General features: G+C 44.3%; 1 protein-coding gene across 6 annotated transcripts in view; it reads right to left on the reverse strand.

The window, feature by feature from the left end:
• Positions 1-3,442: 3,442 nt before the first annotated feature.
• The window catches only part of KCNG2 (potassium voltage-gated channel modifier subfamily G member 2), a 52,788-nt gene continuing 34,150 nt past the window's right edge, over positions 3,443-22,080 (reverse strand). For all 6 annotated transcript variants that reach the window (XM_083878552.1, XM_083878548.1, XM_083878549.1 and 3 more), the window contains exon 3: positions 3,443-5,786. In XM_083878552.1, coding sequence (XP_083734678.1) covers positions 4,992-5,786 — 795 coding nt within the window. In that variant the 3' untranslated portion in view covers positions 3,443-4,991. The remainder of the gene's footprint in view (positions 5,787-22,080) is intronic.

A 22,080-nucleotide genomic window follows, 5' to 3' on the forward strand; every position in this document is an offset into this window, starting at 1 on the left:
CACGACTTGTTTGTGTTTGCAATGCTCACAGTAAAAACCGAATTACTAACAGATTATTATATAACTTTAAACTGTGTCATGCAGACTGCAGCATGAGTTTGAAGACAGGACACAGATGAGGGATGTGCTCTTGGCAGCCTCTGGACAGAAGATGAGGATGCTGAGTCTGTCATCTCATGGCCAGTCACTGCCCCAAGAGAAGTCTTGGCCACCCTCCCTGTTCATTCTGGATGGGAAAACAAGCCAAGACTGTCAGGAGCAGCCTTGCAGCTGCTGTGCACCTCCTAAATCCTGCCAGGCTGCTGATCCAGGATGTTGGGCTGCTCTGGCATGGAGAAGTGGTTTGCTATTGCTGTGTGCAATGACTGCAGGAGCTGCAGAAGGGGAGCTGGGGAGGACAGAGGGCTGGAGGCATAGGAAATAGGGTTGAGGAGGCTGGGAGGAGAGATGTGGAGGAGACTGAGCTGTCTCAAATAAGGGCCTGAAGGGTGATACTCGTGAAGGGAAGGGAAAGAAGGAAAACCAAAACATGAAGGTAAAGGTAGGTAAATCAGTGAAGTGGGGAGGGAAAGGAGGAAGAATGTGAGGGTGGGGAGTAAACCCTGCCTGCTTTGTTGCAGTCTGCTGGCAGTGAAGACCCAAGCAGTTCTCACAGCAGCCAGGCCTGCTCAATACTCGCAGTGCCTGCACCTTCTCTCCCAGACACTGCTGGTGTTACTGGCTGCTGCTTTGGCACTCACTGTGGAGAAGCCAACGATGGGGCTGGCTCCAAAGGAAACAATGGGGAGCCCCATCTCTGGGTGCTACAGCAGGCAGGGCAGCAGCCCAGCTCTGCTGTGCATGGCAGGCAGCGGTCTGCACTGCGGCTCCATGGAGAGAGAAATCTCACGGTTAGATGTTTGAGATGCATGTAGTTAGGTGCAATTAAAAGCATTTTAAGACATAAAATAAAGCTCACATTTGGTACTGGGTATTAAGCAAAAATTGGCCCAAAGGCTCTGTTTGTTAAATCTGATTGTGATCCTTAGGCTTGAGAGCCAGGACCTGACTGACAACTGTAGCTTTGTTGGAGACTTTCTGTAAGAAAGAAGACGTCAATATGTAAGTCAACAGTGCGCCAAGAAATAAACACTGCCTGGATACCTTTGCCAACAGCAGTGAAATAAAAGATGGGGACTAGAACATAATGAGAAGTTCACCCTAGGGCAGAGACAGGTCTTCCTGTAAACAGCCTTGTAAAGCAGCCTGTCCCAAGTGGATGTCAGCATCTAGAAAGACACAGACAGCAGACACAGCATTTCAGACCCCTCTCCTGCCCTTCTGTGTCCTGGCTTACGTGCACTTGGCTCTGGTAGGTGCTAGCTGGGAGACTGAGGGGCTTCGCCCAGCTGCAGATGGGCCAGCAGCCCTTCCATCTGCCTCTGTCTTCTGCACCAAGGCTTCACAGTCCTCTAAGGCTGTGGCTTGTAGGTGCCAAGGGGAAGGCCAAGGATGCTTTGCCTCCTGAAGCATCTGGTGAGGCTGCCATAGCCTGTGCCTGTTCTGGCCTCAGCAGCATGGGACAGCAGCCTCTGTCCAGCTTACAGTTGAGAAGATGACACCAGCATCACATTTTCCTTTGCATTACTGCTTTTTCTTAACTGGTGCTGCTGTGCGGTAGGAGGTGGCTCTGCACATGCACTGTTGAGCTGAAGTTGTGTTTGACTTTGTGCCATTCCCTTTACCTCTGTCCCTTTATCAATTAACACATCCTTAACTCTCCTCAGTTATGGTTTTCATGACTAGTGTTGCCAGAATTTGTAGGTCCAGATGCATGCATTCTGCCACCAAGGTGGGCATGTAGAAGAGGTGGCTTTGCTCACATTTTTCAAGTCTTTGTCCCATACGAGAGGAATTTTTTTTTCTTTTTTTTTCTTTTTCCTTGAGGCAAAACTAGTATGCTACAATCGTGATGCACTTAGTTATTCAAAGAAACAGATATAACTACCTGCTGGCACTGGTGTGCCTGCAGACAGCAGTGTGGCATTTATTATAGTTAGAGATGAATGGCCTTAAAATAGTCTGTGTATTGTGTCAAAAAAACCCAACCACCATACACAACAAAACCAACATTCTTCAGCAGCTGATCAAAAGTAACAAGGATCACCCATAACAACAGCTGCCCTGGGTGAAATTCATTCTCCTTTGAGTGTCTTTTATGTCTGGCAATGTGTGCATCACAACTTTATACAGCTTCCAAAAATAATTTGTTTAAAAGGTTCCTGGTTTATATTTGTTTCCTCATCTGTCATCCCAATAGATGAAATGAAACTTTATTGAAAGCCAGGCTTTGACTAGGCAACATAATGAGTGGGTTTTGTCACTTTATTAAAACTCCGCGTGTACTGGAATTAATTATGTGCCTTTTGAAAAATACAAAGAACTGACTATTGTAGGACAATAGCAACTTGATGGAGAACAGCAATAATACCAGTTTATTAATACTGGTGTGTGTCATCAGTCTGTTTTTCTACACAGCTGCTGAGCTGCAGTTTGCTGTCCCAGCACTGTTTTTGTCATGCTGCAAGGCCAAAAGCTGCATCGATTAGTGTTATTTGCTAGCACTGCAAGTGTGAAACTCTTCGTTCTGCAAGGATGTCCACTCCAAAGTGGCTTTTCTAGAAAGATAAAGATGCTTTTGGTTTGTGGGTTTCACCACCTTGAGGAGACGCACTCTGCACCCTCCATGCACACCAGCCATGGTCACTTCATTCACACTGGAGATGGAGCATGAAACACACCTGGTGTGCGTGCACCAAATCCCCATGAGGAGTGAACTTGTGAGTCTACCTAGTGAGTCTATCGGGTGCCACCTTAAGGCTGAGCATCTGAATGCCACCAGAAGATGCAGTGCTGCCCCTCAGCTCCAGGCCACACTGTCCCCCCGTGACTGCTCCCTTTGCTGGTTTGCAATCAGCTGGCTGCAAAGCTGTATGCCTGATGTCAGCCCTTAATAATCCTTAATGAAAGAAAGGCCTGCACTGGGAATAAAAAACCAATAAAATTAAAATCTTTCATGAGTCACAGCAAACCAGTGCTGGTATTGCTTTCCCAGGAGTCTGAGTCAGCTCAGGCACCAGCCCTTGGCCCTCCTTTCTAGCACAAGGAGCAGATGTTTTCCTAGTGCTGCTGGGCCATCAAGGATGGGCAGAACCCTGGCAGGGGCACCTGTGTTTAGTTTGCCTACAGTTCAGTACAGCTGGGGCTTTGCTGATCCAGGTGCATCCTGCAGGGTAGGCGGGAGCTCAGTTTTGCTGCCTCCATCTCCTGCAGGGCTCAGCAGCAAGTAACGTGAGTTACTTCACATCAGCACGGTGAAACACCACCTTCTTCCACACTCAAATCACCAGACACAAAGAGTCAGCAACAAAGCTTTTAATTTTTATTAAAATAAAGTGTAACTTTTCCATTTCCCTTGCTTCATTCCTATAAGGAATGGCTTAATATGAGAGTTTGCTAATGTAAGATTTGTTTTACAACATATGCTGAGGCAAAAAAACCCCAACCAAACAACAGACCAGACAAATCCCATCTTCAGTATATCAGGTTTTCTTCCCTTCCTGGTGGGTGGAGAGTAGGGAGGGTGACACTGCATGGCTTTAGTACAATTAGGAGCATAGGTACAAGAGACTGCTGGGTTCCATCTCCCTCCATTCCCTGATCACATCCCACCTGTAGGAGCACTGAAACACCCACACAGCATCCTGACTTGGAACAGCTACACAGCTCCTCCAGGGTCGGGGCTGGTAAGCTCATGCATGGGGCTGGCATCGATAAGCAAACATGCAGATGCCACTATATGAATCATTTTCCCTTTAAATTGACTTACATCCTTTGAGAACCAGGAAGAAGAGCCAGAATGGTTGTTTCTAATGACAAAATTGTCTTTTTCTTAGTAGGAGGGCAAAACCAAAAGGCTACTCCTAATGCAGAGCACAGGTGCTGCACTGCAGCTCAGGCCAGAACCCACTGAAGGTGTCTCGCTGCCCTCACTGGGTTTGCACTACTCCCCTATTCCTGTTTGCACACGACTGCACTCAGTGCAGCCACCAGCACAGAGGAAGGCCATGCAGAGCTGGGAGTCATTGCTGGTTTAACATCACCCTCCCCTTCTTGAGCTTCATGTAGTTCAGATTGGTTCCACTGCCTGTTAAACACATTTATAGATACATGAGAGATGAAAATAGTAACAGAAAGTGGAGAAACGTCATAATTTGTAATGGTATTTTTTATATTCGACTGTTAGCAAACGAAAAATAACCAAGTTAACACTCAGTACCATAGTCAGGAAGATTTTTTTGTATGTGTATTTCTGTCATGGGACTAAGATATAAAGCTTAGGATGGTAAATATGCATCTCTACTAAATAATGCAAACTGTGCTCACACACAGTTCAGAGCTGGCAGCTCTGGCTGCACTGCTTCACATCTGTAGGAGACAAAAGCAAGCCCCTGGTAACACTGAAGGGATGCTTCTGCCCTTCTCTTGCCCTCGCCCCTTGGCTTCTCCGAGGTTTCTGTTCCTTGGTGCTGCTGCCAAAACAAACGTGCTGTGGGGCGTTGCAGCACGGGGAGCCCCTTGCCCAGGCCCTCTCACAGGGAGTGCCACTGAGCAGGGTAGGGGGAGGTGGCACGCTGGTTGCTCTGCCTTATGGCACCTGGCACAGGCTGTGCTTCACATTACATTCTGCTGGCTGGCTATGTTCAATGGCTGCTCCTTGGGCATACCCAAAAATATTTGCTCAATAGAAAAGCCCTAAGAAAAGCAATGGAGCAGAGCTGTAGAATTTCTAGGGGTACTTTCCAGAGGTCCCTTAAGATCAGAAGATTGTCTTTAGAGAAACCTGGTGTGTGTCTGCCCCTCATCTATGCAGTTCATGGCATTCTTCTTGCAGAACTAACCTCCCTTGTCTGCTGCTTCTTGTGCTGCCAATGTATGTTCTCAGCTCAGGGTCACTGGTCCATCAAGGGCAGACCCTCGTGCTCACCAGCACTTGGTGGGAATGTGGCACTGAGCCCCCCTGTACTGTTGTCACCTGGGAGCTCAGTGTTCCCTTGCCGCTGGCGCACCTGCCTGCTGGCCACTCGCTGCTGCTGCTCCTTCAGCTCACTGTAGGAACGGGAAAAGGTATGAAAGATGGACGTGACCGGGAAAGCCATCAGCAAAATCCCACTCAAGATGCTGCTCAGGGCTACCACCTGTCCAGGGATGCTACGAGGCACCATGTCCCCGTAGCCAACAGTCGTCATGGAGATCACAGCCCACCAGTAACTGGTGGGGACGCTGGTGAACTCTTGCTTGGCGCCCAGTTCGCTCTCAGCCAAGTAGACCAGCGGCGAGAAGAGCGCCATGGCGACGCAGAGGAAGAGCAGGAGCAGCCCGAACTCGCGGGTGCAGCGGCGCACGGTGAGCCCCAGCGTCTGCAGCCCCAGCGAGTGCCGCGCCAGCCGCATCACGTACAGGATGCGCAGCGCCCGCAGGAAGCGCAGCACCAGCCCCACGCGCTCCAGGTACTTGTTCCCGGCTCCCCCGCCGGGCTTGCTGCTGTTTTTCGTGGAAACCACGTCCACGATGAGAGAGATGTAGAAAGGCAGAATGGCCAGGATGTCGATGATGTTGAGCGGGGTTTTCAGGAAAGCGCACTTGTTTTCCGCCTGGATGGATCGCAACAGGAACTCAAAGGAAAACCACGCCACGCACACCGTCTCCAGCACAAAGATGTCGTAGCACTTTTGTGAGCATTCACCCTGGGGAGAAGAGGAGCAGGAAACACATAAAAGAGAGAAGAAACAGATTTAGCCGGGGAGTGAAACAAAGAGTGTGTCAGTTCTTAAAGGAAAGCACCACTTGAAATTGATGTGAGCTGTGATGTACCAAAGCAAAATCATGGCTGCTGAGAGGTACTAAAACCAGAGGCTATGTGTTTGGCTACAGGACAGGTCAACAATGCACTGGAGTGTCTCAAAACTGCCAAGAACTTGGTGTGATCTTATCAGCTGTTGGCCAGAGAGCCTCCTGCTAAAAGGCCAGTGGCTCACACTTCATTTCTAACCAAGACTTCAGGATTCATGGATTGTAATAAATGTGTGATCCTTCCTTCCCTTCCTGATCAATAATAAATTGCTTACTAATGGCTCATAAACACCTACATAATTTTAAGTGATATGCTTGGAGTTATCTATAATCTATTATTCACTAAATACAGTACATGTTTTATATTCCAGTGAACATTTATTAACACACTACCCCTACAGCCAGAAGCTTATATAAAGTACTGAAAAATGTAGGCATTTCTAAAAGAAAAAACACCACAGGATAGAGCAGGGCATGGAGAGATAAGTGTTTTTAGTTACTGCACCTGTAACAACTAGTGACCACAATGCCTTCCCCAAGCTTTCTTCCCCTGCTCTTCCCTGCAGGCTCACTTGGTGGCAAATAAAGAGAGCTCAAGCTCTTTAGTTATGATGCTTGTAAACAAGTCAGCCTCAGTGCACTGGAAAGGCAACAAACAATAATGCTGGTGATGGCCACTCCTTGGTTGTTAATACTGTGGCAATTCTCTGCTATACTCTGGGTACCTTCCAGCTGAATAATAACTTCTCTAAATAAACAGATTTTGATGTGGACAATTATAGGGCTGGTGCTATTTCCTCTGTAAGTGCTTGTAAAAAAGTGAATGCTCTGGGGGCTTTGTGTGGATGGCAAGTGTATACTTATTTAAAGAAAGGGTATATTTATTCAGTGTGCCAGTTTGAACAGTTTGTGAAGCAGTTTGTTGTAAGGAGTCCATCCATGGCAGTGGGGTGTGTGACTCCCACTGGATGCAACAGGTATTAGGTCTCAATGACCAACCTTGTTTTACTTGCCTATGCCAAATTATAACAATTAAACATCAGTTGAGAATGGTGAGGCTATGTCAAGCTGGTCCCCATTTCACCACTGGAGAAGCTGAGAACCTGGCACATCTATTAACAGTTCTGCCCACCTTCTCAGCCACAGGAGTCTTTTGCTCCAGAAAACCAAGGAAATTTTTAATGCACGGCACCACATCCTAACTTCATCCCTCTTGAAGTGTGTATGCACAGACTTCTTTCCCCTGTTTGAAAAGAAAGCAGCAAAAGACTGAAAAGGCTTTTGGCCTCTTCACTAACTGCAGCCTTCCCTAAACTGTGGAAGGACTGGTTATTTTTCAAGGGCTGTTGCACTGCCAGCAGAGAGAGCAAGTGCCATCATACAGTAGGCAAAGCCTTGGGTTACCTCAAATACGATAACCAAAATGCTGAGGCACCCTGCACATCTTACACTTAAGAAGAGATTGAGACAATAACTAAAGAGATGTCAACAAGAAAAACAGATGTGAAAAGGAATCCTCAGAGCCAGCATTTATGGTCCTTGCAGTAACCATGATAAAGAATTGTAATGCCTTGTGTTTATGGATTTTGTTTTTTTATTCCACTTTCAATTGGCACATGATGTAGCTCCCACTGTTTCCCAGGGGGTCATGCTGATATGGAGAGAAAAATTACTTGTCCCACTGAAATTACTGTCAAGATTTTAAGCATATTGCAGGGAGGAATAATAATCTTATGTTACCAGTATAGTAGCTCAGATAGCCTGTCTTTAAATTCCAAATTTTGATATGTGTGAACACTAGAAGGAACTTAATTTATATCTGCCTCACCAAACTAATTTGGTCATAAGCAAGTATTTTTGTCACAATCATAATATATAGGATATAAGATGTTGTTTCTAGGAGCTTTCCTCCTATCACAGCATAATTATGCTGTCAGGCTCTCCTATCAAATACCGAATCAAGATACTGTCACACCACAACACAAATCTGGCTCTGTGACCCAGAGACAAAGCTCACAAAGTCAGTGGAAGGACTCTGCCTGTACCACTGTAACTTCTCTCCTTATGACTCAGACACCAGCCTTTAGACAAATATTGTCCCAGAGCTCTGCTGCCTGGGAATCTCTCATCAGGATATGCTTGATCTCACACTTAAGGGCTGGAGGTGATTTGCAGCTCTTCATCCTATCCTTGCAGATACTCAAGAGGATCAGGTTGAGGTGTTAGGATGACAACCCAGAGAAGAATAGCTATGGCTTAAGCAAAGCAACAGCAGTGACAAGATAAAGAGCCAAATGTGCAAATTTGCTTTCTCGGACAGATGCACCATTGCTTGGACCACCATCTATGGAAACTCGGTTACACTTTGCCTTAAGGGCCCTGCCTGGCAGGAAGTGTTCTGGATTCTGATGTACATGTATAGACTTGTCATGTCACTAAAGGTTTTAGAAAAGTCAGTGAAGCCTATGGAGAATTCAGCCTTAAAATAAACCTACAAAGTCACTAAGGTGATTAATAGCTAATTTGGCACCTAATTCCCCCATCACTTTCTATTAGCTGCATATGGAAAGGAGACTCTCCAAAGTGCTTCTGTGTGTGAGTTTTGGTGTAGGAGAAAACAGGAGTCAAGATTGTTCCTCACTAATGGGCTACCAGGGAAGATGACTTTTGGAAGACTCTGCTTTCCTGCACTCTGACATGTGTAGGTTCACAGACCTAAAACATTGCTATTTATGTCTTCAATCTTCCTGCAGAACTACATCCCAAATGCAAGTGTGGGAGCAGCCTGGCAACCTTTGTTCAGCCAAGCTCAAGAAGCTTGGTGGAATATGGAGCTTGGATAATCCAGTGCTGCAGAACCAAGCTGCATTTTTACTCATCAAGATAATGAGGAGCTGAAATTTCCTCCATCCAGAACCAATGCTGGGCCCAGGCTTTTTTCCACTCTTCCCACTCTCCACAGCCAACATATAATATGAAAGTCGAAATGTTTATTTTCAGTACAGTGGAGTGATAATGTTCTACTACACAGACTTCACCTCAACAGGATGAATCAATCCCCTGTTCCAGCTAATGCATAATTATCTCCAGCAACTTGCTCAGTATCCTTATTAACCTATCGCAATCTGAACAAGTCAGGCTCTGTCCAAAGGCTGTCCTAAGAATAAGAGGGTCTGAACATGCTTTTAGAAAACAGATCTGTGTGTCAATCAATCTGCCAGAGGTCTCTTTTTTCCACTAATTAAATGTCTTCCTATCCCTTGGATCATGTTTCAATATTATCTAGGTATGACCTATTATTATCATCACATGTTATCAAAAACAGCAATGCAAAATTGCATTTCATGCTCTTTGCACTTCATTTCTTTCAGCTGCATCTGCTTTTCCTTGTTGTTGTTGTTTTTTTTTTTTTGTTTTTTTTTTTTTTTTTTTTTTTTTTCCCTGCTTGGCTACAGCATTGGTTAAGAAAGAAAAAAAAAGGCAATGTTTTGCTTTCTAAAACTTTTAACTATGTGTTCCAGACCAACTGGTTGCTGTAATTCTGCTTGGGCTTTTGAGGTTTTTCTGTTCAAGAAAACAAAGCAAAAATTCTCAGAAAGGCACACACACAGATGGAAAAAAAAATCAGGAACTAATCAGCCATTGGAACACAAGAAAAACAAGTCCTAACAGAACAGGGCATCCTGCCCAAAATAGGTCTTCATCAAATCTGTATGTTCTCAAAAAAGATCAGGCTATACCAGCTTGTGGCCATAAACATGTCCATTAACAACTACACACTGCTTTTTACTTTTTCATAAGCAAAACAGCTCTCTCTCATTCCAAGTAATGAAATTTCCTCACCCTGTAATCTAATGGATACATTTTTATCACTACTTTTTCATATTTAGATTGATGAAATTGAGCCACAGGGAAAACAGCTGTTCTTCACAAAGTGTGTATATTTATTTATCTGTCCACATTTGTTTCTTTCAAACTGTGCATGGTTTGTTGGTGGGTTTTTTTTCCTGCTGAAATTTCTTGAGTATGGGAAATTGTCTGCAGTTGCATAGAATTTGGGGGCTATATATTAATGTCAACACAGGGCACAAGGAAAGAAAGTAAGAAAGGCATCAGTGAGTAATTCTATGCAGTCAAATTAAAGTGAGTCTCCTTCATTAGGATCTATAGAAATTTGCTGTCAAAAAGCCAACCACAGCATCTTTCCTCTGCAGAAACATTTTCTTTGCCAAAAGTTCCTTTGGCAAAAGGAAAATTACAAAAAGGAAAAACATTTTACTGGAGTTCAAATCCATCTGTATTCATTGTTCTGTAAGGCCTGTCTAAAAGTTACAGACATTTTTTCAGAAACATTTTGGTTTGGCTTGCAGGGTCCATTTCACTTGAACTGAACCTCAGAAAAATTCTCCACTGTGTGTTGTGACTTCTTGGCCCTGCCTTTGTCCTCTGGTCTCCTGAGAAGAAATTGTGACTCTTCCTTAGATTCTTGCAGGCTTTGACACCATCTTCTAATCCCTCTGCATTAGAAGATGTCAAAAGCCAGATCACCTCTAACTGCCCCAGTTCTTGTGTTGCTTTCCATGCACTTTTTAGAGAGGTCAGCGAGCCCACAGCACTTTGAAGGAAGAAGTTTCAATGCTGCCCACTTTGACCCTATGGTGAGATTTCCCTTACTGTCAAATCTATATGTTTAGAAAAAAAGAAACTCCAACATGAGAGGCATTGCATACAAAAGTACTTACATAAGCTTGAAAATGGTGACATTTCTAAAATTATATTTTTTGTTCATGTCCACTTGCCCCTTGTTACTTGGGCCTTTCAGGTCACACATTTCAAGTGTTTCTCTGTGCACATCAGATCAAACTCTTTTTCAACAACCATGTGGAACTTGAAATTCTGATGCAACTGAAATCTCAGCATCAGAGATCTGTGTTAAGAGACCTGCAGACAAAGAGACCTGCAGCCCTGAGGCTGCTGACAAGTCTGCCTACAGTCCCCAGTCCAGAGGCTTGGGGTGTTTCCCTTGGATTTGGGTGGGAGGCTGAGCCATCTGTTTCAATGAACATCTGCAAGGTGGCTCAGAGGACAGACCCTCCTCCACTACCAATTATTCAGCAGCCCAACACTTGGAGCCTTTGCTGGGCTTTGGAGGGACCCAGCTCCCACTCCTATGAGAGCAGGGTGGAAGCTTGTATCTGGCTCTGTCCCAGTGTGTGGGAGCACCTGGAGCACTGGGTGCTGGGTCATTTGCCCTCTCTTGTCATTGTAAAATGAAGAAGCCTTCCCTGAGAAAAATTCCAGCAAAAGAGCAATATTCCCAGAAACATCGCTCACCAACAAAACTCAAAGGTATTGCTCAAGCTGGCACTTTGTGATGAAAGGCAATTTTCTGATGAAAAGTGATTTTCTGGCGGAAGCATCCAGATAATTTTCACAGCAGGGATGAGTGAACGACTCCTGTGATGTGACCTACCTTGGAAGGGCAGCATCCCACCCTGCCCTGGGGCACAGGCTCTGACCACCCACAGACACTGATTATAACTCAGTACTTCTGCCATTAATGCTGGGGTCAGGCTGAACTTGCAGTCAGCCTGCTCCGAATATTTCCTTGTGCTCCTGAACAAAGATGATTCAGATAAGTGCACAGCCTGTCCTCAAAGCTGGCTGGCTACGAAGTCTGTGTTTTAAGTTTTTTAACAGTTTCTGTTTTTAAAGTCACCAAAGGGCCATCAGAGGGTACTCTGCTTCTTGCTATCCACACTTTGATCTGTAACTCCAGCTTAGTTTGTGTTTCATCTTCATCCCAGCTGCCAGCAAAGGTAACCTGTGCCTTCCCAGGGGAGGGTTGCTGCTAACTTTGTGCAGCCCTGTTATGGACACAAGATAGCTCTTGTACAACTTGTCTTTGTTGAGGAGAAAGGGCAAGGAGGTGGGCAGGAGCTACATGGGCTTACCCCTCTGGATTTCCCTTGATCCTGAGACAGCACAGCCCCAAACTGCCGCTTCTCAAAACCTCTCAGCCTGCCATTTTTATCCTGCCAGCAAAGCTGCAAATAAACATGGAACACCAACAGGAACAAGGGAGATGCCAAAAGACTGCTAGAAGGTAACTGCAGGGTGTGCTAAAATACCCAACCAGAGTCTAGTCAGCTTGTGGAATTGCGTGCTGTGCTGTTCACTGGCAGTCATGCAGCCAAGGGTTACTGAGATCCCTGCATGTGCCTTTCACTTGTCTCAAATTGCTCCTGTGACCCGTAACTGTGAAGCCAGATGGCTGTGTTCATGGAAATCTGGGAAAAGGGGCTGGGAGTCAATGAGAGGGAAGAGAAGGCCACGTGAGGACTTTACCAATGACTACCCTTGCAGACTTAAAGAGACAGGAGACAGGGATGGCACTCCTGATCCAGGAGGCTGCAGAGGGAACCAGCTGTGTTTCCTTGAGTTACTGTGCCCAATCCACAAGCAGCTGCTGCTTTGGGCCATCTCAGCTGCAAACTGTACAACCAAAATTAGACATTGTAAGTAGGTCTCAGGTTCCTAAGCCACATAAATACTGAGCTTTGAGACCTGTTTAACTGACACCTTTTTCCCTGGAAATGCTACAGCTGCCTTAACAGCTGACTGCATGGATTTGGCATATACCTCTGAATTGTGGAGAAAGACACAGACACAAGGGATTCAATCACCTACCTACCAGGCAAGACTTACTGTGATCCTGGGCTTTCTTCCATTTCCCTGCCTCCTTCATGTGCTGTTCTTGACATATGCAGATATAATCTTTGGTCCACTATCCTGCCTCTTTTTGCCCCAGTAGAGCTGGTTGTTGAGAAGAATGGAAAGCAGGTAAGTAGTACTACAGATGCACAAAATGTCCTCTCATTAATACCTTTTTCTGAACTAGCTCTCCTCATGCCTGTGCCCTTTTTTAGCACACACTTCTCCAAAAGCAACAGTATTTGTTAGAGGGAGAAAAATGCTATCTGGCTCTACTTTATGGAAAGCAACCAAAACCTAAAATCGGCAAGAAGCAGGAAACACAGAAAGACTAAAACAGACCATGAAATATCTATGAAACAGAACTTGCCTGATTTTCAGACGCCTATCAGGAACAAGCACAGCACCTCATCCAGAGAGACTGAGGGAAGTGTCAAGACATCCAATGTCTTAAAGCTCCTTAGACTCCGTGACCATGGCTGGGAGCAGCTTAAGGAAACAGTATGAGCTCCAGCAGCCAGCTGCTCCTGTCTCCCACTCTGATCACCCCACACACCAGGAGTGAGGGGCTATACTGTGACATAAGGAGGAGTGATATACCCTGGGTAACATTTTCTGCAGATGTGGTCCAGGAGTGGCTGGGAAGGGCAACACCACCAGCTGAGTAACTGCAACCAGCAGGGAAGGTAGGAGGGCAAATGAAAGGGACCTCACATGCTCAGTCTGTCCTGCCTACCTGCAAAAGGAACTCGTTGCTAATTGACAGGACAGTGCTGGCCAGAGAAGAAACAGCTAACCAGCTTTCAGAACCTGGACTCTAGAAGACACATGAGGTTCCAAAAAAGACCCCCTGCAAGAACAGAGAGGACCAGAGACCTTTAGGATGAAGGTTCTCAGTTTTGAGGGTGGTATGATGTAGTTCTGATGAGGAACTACACCTCAGAGGACCCCTCCAAGTCCTACCTGGCCATAAAGTTTGGCTGGCAAAAGAATTGATCTCTTGGTGCTGCTGGAGTTGTCTGCTCGTGGTCTGAGGTCCCCACCTGGTCCACAGCTTTTGTCTGTGCATGAGTGTAAGACATAAGCAGGCTGTTACTAATATTTAGAGAATTTCAACCTATATGTACAAGAATAGATTTACTGCCATTTGCTTGAAGAAATACTCTAAATCAAAATGCTACTTTTGTACCTGGGGTCTACTTTGGCAATTTGACAACAATTCAGTGCCTTTGGGAAACTGTCTGAAGATGAATAGCTACACAGGAAGACACAGATCCAGGAAGACAAGGTATTGTATTTGAAACTCATCAGCTCCCATGGCAGTTGAGGCAAGATTTCACACACTACAGCCCATATGGCTTGCTTACCTTTGCCCTGCAGCTGACCCCTCTGTGGGAAACACCCCTGGGTGACACAGGGCTCCAGGTGTGCCCACGACTCCTGCACAGCCCTCTGTGCTTGGACCAGGCACAACCTGCCCAGCCTGGCCTCAGGGCTTGGCACAGAGGAGTTGTTTTTTCAGTCACTGCCACCGACAGAGGCAGGAAGGCAGGAAAAAGAATGATGATTTCACCAAGCCAAGGTGTCCTCCAAAGAACAGTTTCAATTTAGAAGCACCAATGTTCTTAGTATTTCTGACTAAAATTATCTTGGAAATTTCTATTTCCAGATTTCCAGATTTCCAGAATGTTTTCTTGGGTTTGGCCCACTTTTTCACTGAAATTGAAAGTAAAAATCCCTGAGAGAATAATGAAGCACCAGGAGTGTCTTTGCTGACAAGTGCCTCCCTCTTCCCCTGGTCTTACATTAATAGAAATCTTCCTCCTCAGCCCCCTCTCTTTTCTAGCTCTGACAGAGGCATTGGAGCCTTGGAAGTTTACAGTGCTTTAAAAAAAAAAAAAAAAAAATCCAGTATCTGTAAATCTAAGCAAATGCTTGATCCTGAGTTTTCATTGAAGAAGCCCAGTTACATTGCAACTTAGCAAATCAGATTTCTGAAGAATCGTATTTTCTACCCTAGTGCTCTGAAAACAAGACAGACTCAGCTGTGACTTGGAAAAGCTTGAGCAATGGCACTTGGCACTTGCAGCACACCTGATCCTCTCGGGCAGGGCAGGACTGCAGAAATAAAGATGAGGGCTATCTCCCTTAAACCAAACCAGCATAAAACTGCAGAATCAGAGCAAGGTTGAGTTCTTGCCAAGGGCACTTGGGTGCAGTTTCCCCAGGGAATGGGAACACCTGCACACCCCCCCAGAAGCACCAACCCAAGAGAGACAGGGCTGTGTAACAAAGCAGTGGCATTCCCAATGCTTTCACACCTACCTAATACCTGGGAAAAGATGATGTGGTGGCACCTGGCTGTGCTCACAGATATCCACAGATATGCACTGCCTAGAACTGTGGTCTTCCTAAACCCAGCATCCTCTTTCCATCTTCTCCTCCTCAAACTTGTCTCGCACTAAAAAAGAATCTCAGTCTTCATGTCCCTCTCTCTTTTAGTAATTATATTAAAAGATCAACTGATTCTTAATAGCATTTTAAAGGTATTTTCCCTCTTATTTACCCCAGTTTCTCCCTTCTTTCAATCATTTTTTGAAGCTCTTCTCCTCCTACCTCCCACTCACTGCTAGTTCTGTTTTACTGACCCATATTAATTTTACTGGTTCCTGCAACCCTGTAACCTGGTATAAGATCTGGGGGTGTCTTTTTTTTACCTTGGAGGAAAGGAGGACAGAGTCACGCTTACTTTTTTCCTTTGACTTTTTTTTTTTTCCCAAACCTGTATCTCTTCCCCCTCAGTCTCCCTTTATCCTCTTATCTGAGAGCAGGGAAAGGATTTGTGTGTGTTGCCTGTGGGAAGATTTGCCTTCCTGCTGGTAGCAGCTCAGGCACAGCTGGCAGTGAGCTCCTGCAGTGCCCTTGCACAGAAATGCTCTAAGTTGTGATGCATTTTTATGAGGTGGATGTGACCACACACGCTTTCATATTCTCTCTTTCTGCTCAAGGCAACAGTAAAAACAGTGCTTTGTGTGACAGCAGTGCATACAAGAGCTTACCTCAGAACACCCAACATTTCTGCTGTGTATGAAAGCAACGAGCTGCAGACTGGGAGAAAATCTCTGCAGCATTTGCTCACAGACAGTCACTGCAGGGACTTTTTGGGAAGAGTGCTGCAATTTCTCTTGTCATCATCTCTACCCAGTGTACCAGGTGCCAAGTTCCCAGCATAGTTCAGGATGTATTGGATGGCTGGGACCTTCACACTATTCTCTGTATTTCCTATTTGAATCCAGGCTCAGGAAATGAGATGGGGCAGAGAGAAAGGGATTGTTTGTGTGTGTGTGTGTGACTTATGGAAGGGTGAGGGTACAGTGAGTGAATGGCCAGAGAGCTGGGCTGGCACACGTCCTGGTGAACAGCCTGGTCAGGCTGTGGCTCAGTCCCACCAGCAGCATGTTCCAGCCCCTGTGGCACCCCTACAAACACATCAGTGCTGGACAAGACACCTGGGTTAGGATGCTGCTTCATGGGACCAGATTCATGCCACGTCACTCTTCAGAGAGTTTCCAGGCTTCTGAGCTTTTTCTGGCTGCCCTTGCCTTTAATCACAATTATGAACTGTCACTGCTCATTTCATCTTACTGATGCCTTCAGGTCTAAATACTCCCGAGGGCCAAGGAAGCCCCAGACAGTGAGCAGATTTACAGCACCCTTGCTGGCACCTCCTGCACCAGCGAGCCAGGGACAGGATGGCAATGGCCCTGGAGGGGCAGAAGAGGCTCTTGAGCTGATCCCCTGTGGAGCAGAGGATCTTGCCAAGTGGCTCATGAATCATATGCATGGCTTCATTTGAGCTGAGTTGTAATGTTTAGAAGGACTGACAGAATGTATTTAAAGATTCTGTGAGATGCATGCAGGCATGTCTAGATAAATGGTTTCCATTGTTAATTACCCACACTGTAACACACTTTAATTCAGAGCATGGGTTTGTCCTGCTGCAGCTTTCAGTTATTTCAGTTCACTGTAGCTCACATATTTTCTCTTATTATGATTCCCACTGCATTACAAACACTTCTAGTGTCTCACTATTAAAGCAGAACTTTCAGATTTTAAACCATTTGAAATTTTTTTTCAATTTGCCTGCCAAATGGATATCAATCTGGACACAGTAATCTCAAGCCTCACTTGATGTCCTATGTTGGTTTTCTGCTATTATGAGATCTAAGAGAATTTTTTAAAACAATAAGGAAGCCGATTTTTGAAAAAAATGCCTTTATATTAAGGAAGAATCTTGTGTGGCACTAATTCAAATTTCTTACAGAAGTACCTACATCAGAAGTTACTTTCTTCTGAAAACTTTTTAACCTCAAAAAAATTATATTAAATTTGATTAATGAGTACTGGTCTACACAGAGTAGATCAAAATGTGACTGATTGTACTCAATACTGAGTCAGGTTTTTGATATTTTTACTTGGAATTAATATCATGCTCACAGTTAGAAAACCCAACAGCTTTATATTTTTCTCCTGGTTCTTTCTCAAGCCTTTGTTTAAAAACTTTTGCAAAAAATCTTATAACTGTTTATTTTCCATCTGTATACCACTCAATTTTTGAATATAAATGTCTCAATGGGCACTGCAAAAACTCCCAATTTCAAAAACTTCTATATTTCATATTCATTGCCACAATCTAGGCAATGAAAATGTAAGCATTTATAATGTTGAATGATTTAATGCAATTCTTCTAAGTGCTGTACACATGAATCAGCTCATTACCTCAGCCTAGCTATATAAGGTGCAGCCAAATGTAAATCTGCCTGATTTCTTTCATTCCAAACCTCCAGAATTGATAGCAACATATCCTGGAGCTCTGAAATGAAATTTCCAGATTATATTTTCATCTCAAATAAATGAAAGAGTTCTCTCTTTCAGAACACTGAGACAGTCCTCAGTAAGCCCACAGTTCTCCTGCAAAAGGCAGTGGAGAAATCTATGGAATACAGGAGCTGTGCTGTACCCCCAGGATATTAGGCTGTGATGAGTAGCTGTAGTAATTTTACAAACATGTCTGAAGGCCAAGCAACTATTATTGTGAGATTGCTTCAGAGACTCCCTGGATGATTTACCTGGAAGTTTGGAGAATAAACCCACTGGTAGGGATAGATACTTACAGTGGTGGAACCAGAGAGATATTAAAAGAAATTAAACATGGACCATATTTTGCTAGGTGAGCCACACTGCACCAAATGTAAACCGTTAACAATGTGACAAATTTACCAATGCTTTTATGAAACAGTTTTAGCTGTTTAATGATTTATCACTAATCTTACATTGCAGCATATTTATATAATATTTAAAAGGAGACCTAAGCTTGCTATTTATTCATGAGAAGATATCCTGCAGACTGGAAGAGTTCATTAGCACAGAATAAAGTTATTAACAAGTCAAAAGTAATTTTATCTTAGTCAGCTCTTGCCTTGTTCCCAAGCAGTGCAGAGAAACACTCTCCATTTTTTTACTTCCAAGCCTAAAACACTGCAGAGAAGCTCAGGTGGCTCCCAAAGTCTATATTGTAACCAAATGTCCTCAAAATCTTCCAGGGCAGCTCCTTGACCCATAAGGATTTCTCTCTTTCCTTGGGAAAAGCAACCCAACAGCAGGTGCTGCAGGGAGCCCCATGGCTGGGCAGAGCCAGGCATGGAGAGCTCAGGTGGTGACTTTTGCTGAGAGGGGAATCTTGAGCAGAAGGTCTACAGGCTCACTAAGGGACTCTGTGCAAACATGTCACACAGTGCTGTGTCCCCACCCCCAATCTAAGGGCAATTCTTGGAGAAAGAAAATACAACATTCCTCCCAACTCTCCTGATACCACAGAGGATGATTTTCTTACTGGGACCATGGTTCCTTTATCTGCTCTTGAAGCAGCTGCCATGACAGAACAACTAGGTACATCTGCCAAAGATTAGAGAGCTTCAACGAAGCAGGAAGGCTGGGTTTTGTTTGGGTTTTGTGTTTTTTTTTTTTTTTTTTTTTTTTTTTTTTTTTTTTTTTTTTTTGTTTTGTTTTTGTTTTGTTTTGTTTTTTTTCTCCAGGGGTGAGACAACTGCAGAAAGCAACTTCTTTTTGTCCCAAGGAAAGCAAGCAAGCCAAGGAGAAAAAATGATTGAGAACTCTCCAAATGTAGACATGCTAAATGCAGCCTGTTGTTATCCAGCACTCTGTTCACACAACCAATAGCAAGAACAACCAATCATTTCCTTCAATCGTTTTCTATTCTTGAGCAGCTTCAGGCAGCCTTGCAAAGGGGTAGGACTGTCTCATAAAAGAGCTGGCAAAGCTGGCACACGGTGTGCTATTTGACCAGGGGTTTTGCAGGCAGCAGGATCCTGGGCAGTGGCTGGGAGAGCTGGTGCAGGGGGCAGTGAACTGTGCAGCAGTGATGCAGGGGACTCCCAGTACCCAGTGTGTCTCCTCAGTGTGTGAGTACAGCAATCCCGAACTCGACAAAATAAACTGACTGAGATATGTTCCATATAACAGATGGATCTGGGCAGCCAGGAAAGGAGGAATTTAGATTCAGATCCACAAAGCAAAAACATATACATGTATTCTTTTACATTAGGGACTGTATCATTCAAATGGCTCACAGACAGGTCCCAGGAAAATTATCAAAGGACATGATCACCACTTCTTGATATTTACAAAGAACATTTTGCCATTGGTCTTACACTTATAAGTTCCATGGGAATCAGATAAAATATGCACACCACTCAGAAAGCCCCACACAACTTGACATTTAAGGTTTAGGTGGAGCAGTGAGAGGTTCTCAACTCTGTGATTTTAACGCTGCCTGTGTGACACACAGAAGTAACATCACCAAAACCAAACCTCATCACCTCCCACTGCTTTCAGACAAACCTGAGCTGCCTGCAAGACAACTTGCCTAGCAAAAGTCTCTGATCATCAGAAAGGAATTGGGAGACCATGCTAGCATGACTCAGACTTGAGAACTTTGCAGTTACTCCTCAGTTTGGATTCAGCATGGACTAAATTGGTCTCACTTGCAAAAAGAATTTCCTTGCCTAGAAACATTATCCTGCAGGTGAGGCATGAGGAAGGTGCCCACATACCTGAACAGCAAGTAGATGTAGATTTCTGTTATTATGATGGCCATAGACATTGTGTTTAAGACATTCTGTCCCAAAGCATTCACAGTCTAAAGACATGACTACACAGAACAGGTGATGGAACTACACGAGGCCAGTTGAGAACTCCAACAAGAAAGCAAACATTTGCTTATTGCTGATAACTGAAACTGTGCGTAAAGTGTGCTCTCAAAGCTTGTAATTTGGAGTGTGTGTTACCATTTTAATTTAAGTACTATCTGAGAAGAAAACCTACTTTTGCTTATGAAAGGAAAAAAAAAATAAGAAACGCCTTACTTTTAGTTAATATAGAGTTCTGCAGTGCTCTGAGTCCTACATCCCTTAAGCAAGGAATGTTAAACTGAATATGAATCTCATGTGCCTACAGGATCTTCCTTGTGCAACACGTAGAAAAGGCAGGTGACCATTGCTACTGAGTCATTTGGTCTTTCCCTGGCCTCCAGCCAGCTCTGGCCTGAGGGGTCTGGAGCAGACACAAAATGCAAATTAGCAATATAGGGTACAAGTACAGTACATCCGTTCAGATGCCAAAACTGTTACAGCTTATGATTTTTGCATTTATGATTTTGCATTTCAACAGCAGAGCTGAGAGTGGTATTCTCAGATGATCCCTAGGGAAATTATTTAGTCCAATTCCCCAAGATTCTTTTTATAAAAAGTCACCCTCAGTGCCTATACACTATAAATAGTTATCTGTAACACCAGCAGGGAGATTTTTTTAAATACGTGTTTTTTGTTGACTGTGCTGTAATTTCTAGAACAGTTTATTCCACAATGAAAGTAAAAACACAAGCTGCAATTTTATTAATACCTTCATTCATGAAAACAAACCATCTATGCATCACATGTGGCTCTAAGTTAAAATTAAGGTCTCAGTATCACATGCAGAACAACAACTAAACAGTCAGAAGAGAGATAAAGTCATAAAAATGAGCTCTCCAGTAATTGCAGAGTCTCAAGCAGAGAGCCATCTTAGGTTAGCAAACACCACTGACTTTGTCCAGCATGTCTGTATCTCTCTTGCACTGAGGAGCCCAGCACTGGACACTGCCCCAGGTGTGGCCTCCCCAGGGCTGAGTTGAGGGGAAGCATTTCCTCCCTTGATGTGCTGGCAGCACTTTGCCTGATGCAGCCCAGGATATTGGTACCTTTCTTTGCAGCCAGGGCACAGTGCTGGCTAACAGTCAACTTGGTGTCCACCAGGATCCCCAGGTCCTTTTCTAGCAATCTCCTTTCCATCTGGGTGGGCCCTAACACACACTGCTGTGTGGTGCTGTTCCTCACCAGGAATGCAGGACTCTGCATTTCTCCCTGCTGAGGCCCACAGGCTTCCTGAGCCTGTTTCTCCAGCCTGTCAGGGCCATTCAGGGCAGCAACACCACTGTCTGGCCTATCAGTCACTCGTCCAAAGTTTGTGTCATCAGGAAACTCACTGCTGGTACACTCTGCTTCATCCTCCAGGCCACTAATAAAGAAGTCTAACAGGACTGGACCCAGTATAGAGCCCAGGGCACACTGTTAGTTACTGGGCTCCAACTACACTCTGTGTCACTGACCACCATGCTCACTGTCTCAGCCAACCTCACTGTCTGTTCATCCAGCCTCTTACAGAACAGTTTGTCTATGAGAGCTATTGAGAATCATTATACAAGACTCTCTTAACCTTGTCTGAGATTACTTTTGTGTGTACCTTTGTGAAATGAAACCTTTAGTCACAAGATTGTTTAAAATGCACATTCACAATTTACCTATTCCCCATCCTCAACATTATGGAAGTTGAAGCACAGTGTGTAAATTGAGCTTAGAAGGTTAAATACTTTTGGCTTCTTTACAAGTTATTATTAACTTCATTATTTATAAGTCTCTTTGTTGTAACGTTCTTCAGCTGAAGGTTATTGAACTGTAACTTCCTATCACAGCATCTTTAATTAGGCTAGCTTTTCCCAACACCTTACAAAGCACGGTGAAGAACAAACTCTGATCTGCTTCTCCTGTTTTGCACTGTACTGCTACAAATGACTGAGCTCATGGGGCTCAGGCCTATAAATGCTTTTCTGAATCAGGACAGAATGTCAGATATTATTCTCTAAGTCCCACCTTTTCTTCTGTGATGACAAAGGCTGCTGTCTAACAAAAAAGAGAAAATTTGTCTTCAGATAGAGATGGCTGACATTTCTGTTTTCACCATGAAAAAAATGAAGAGTTTAGTATGATGATCATCTGGTTTTCAGCTGAATCTCTCTGGATGTCTTTTGGTTGTTTAACTCTTACTGCATGTTTAAAGCTTTTGCTGTATTGTATCCCT

The sequence above is a fragment of the Zosterops lateralis genome, assembly GCF_965231275.1.
Source record: "Zosterops lateralis genome assembly, chromosome: 1".
NCBI lineage: Eukaryota > Metazoa > Chordata > Aves > Passeriformes > Zosteropidae > Zosterops > Zosterops lateralis.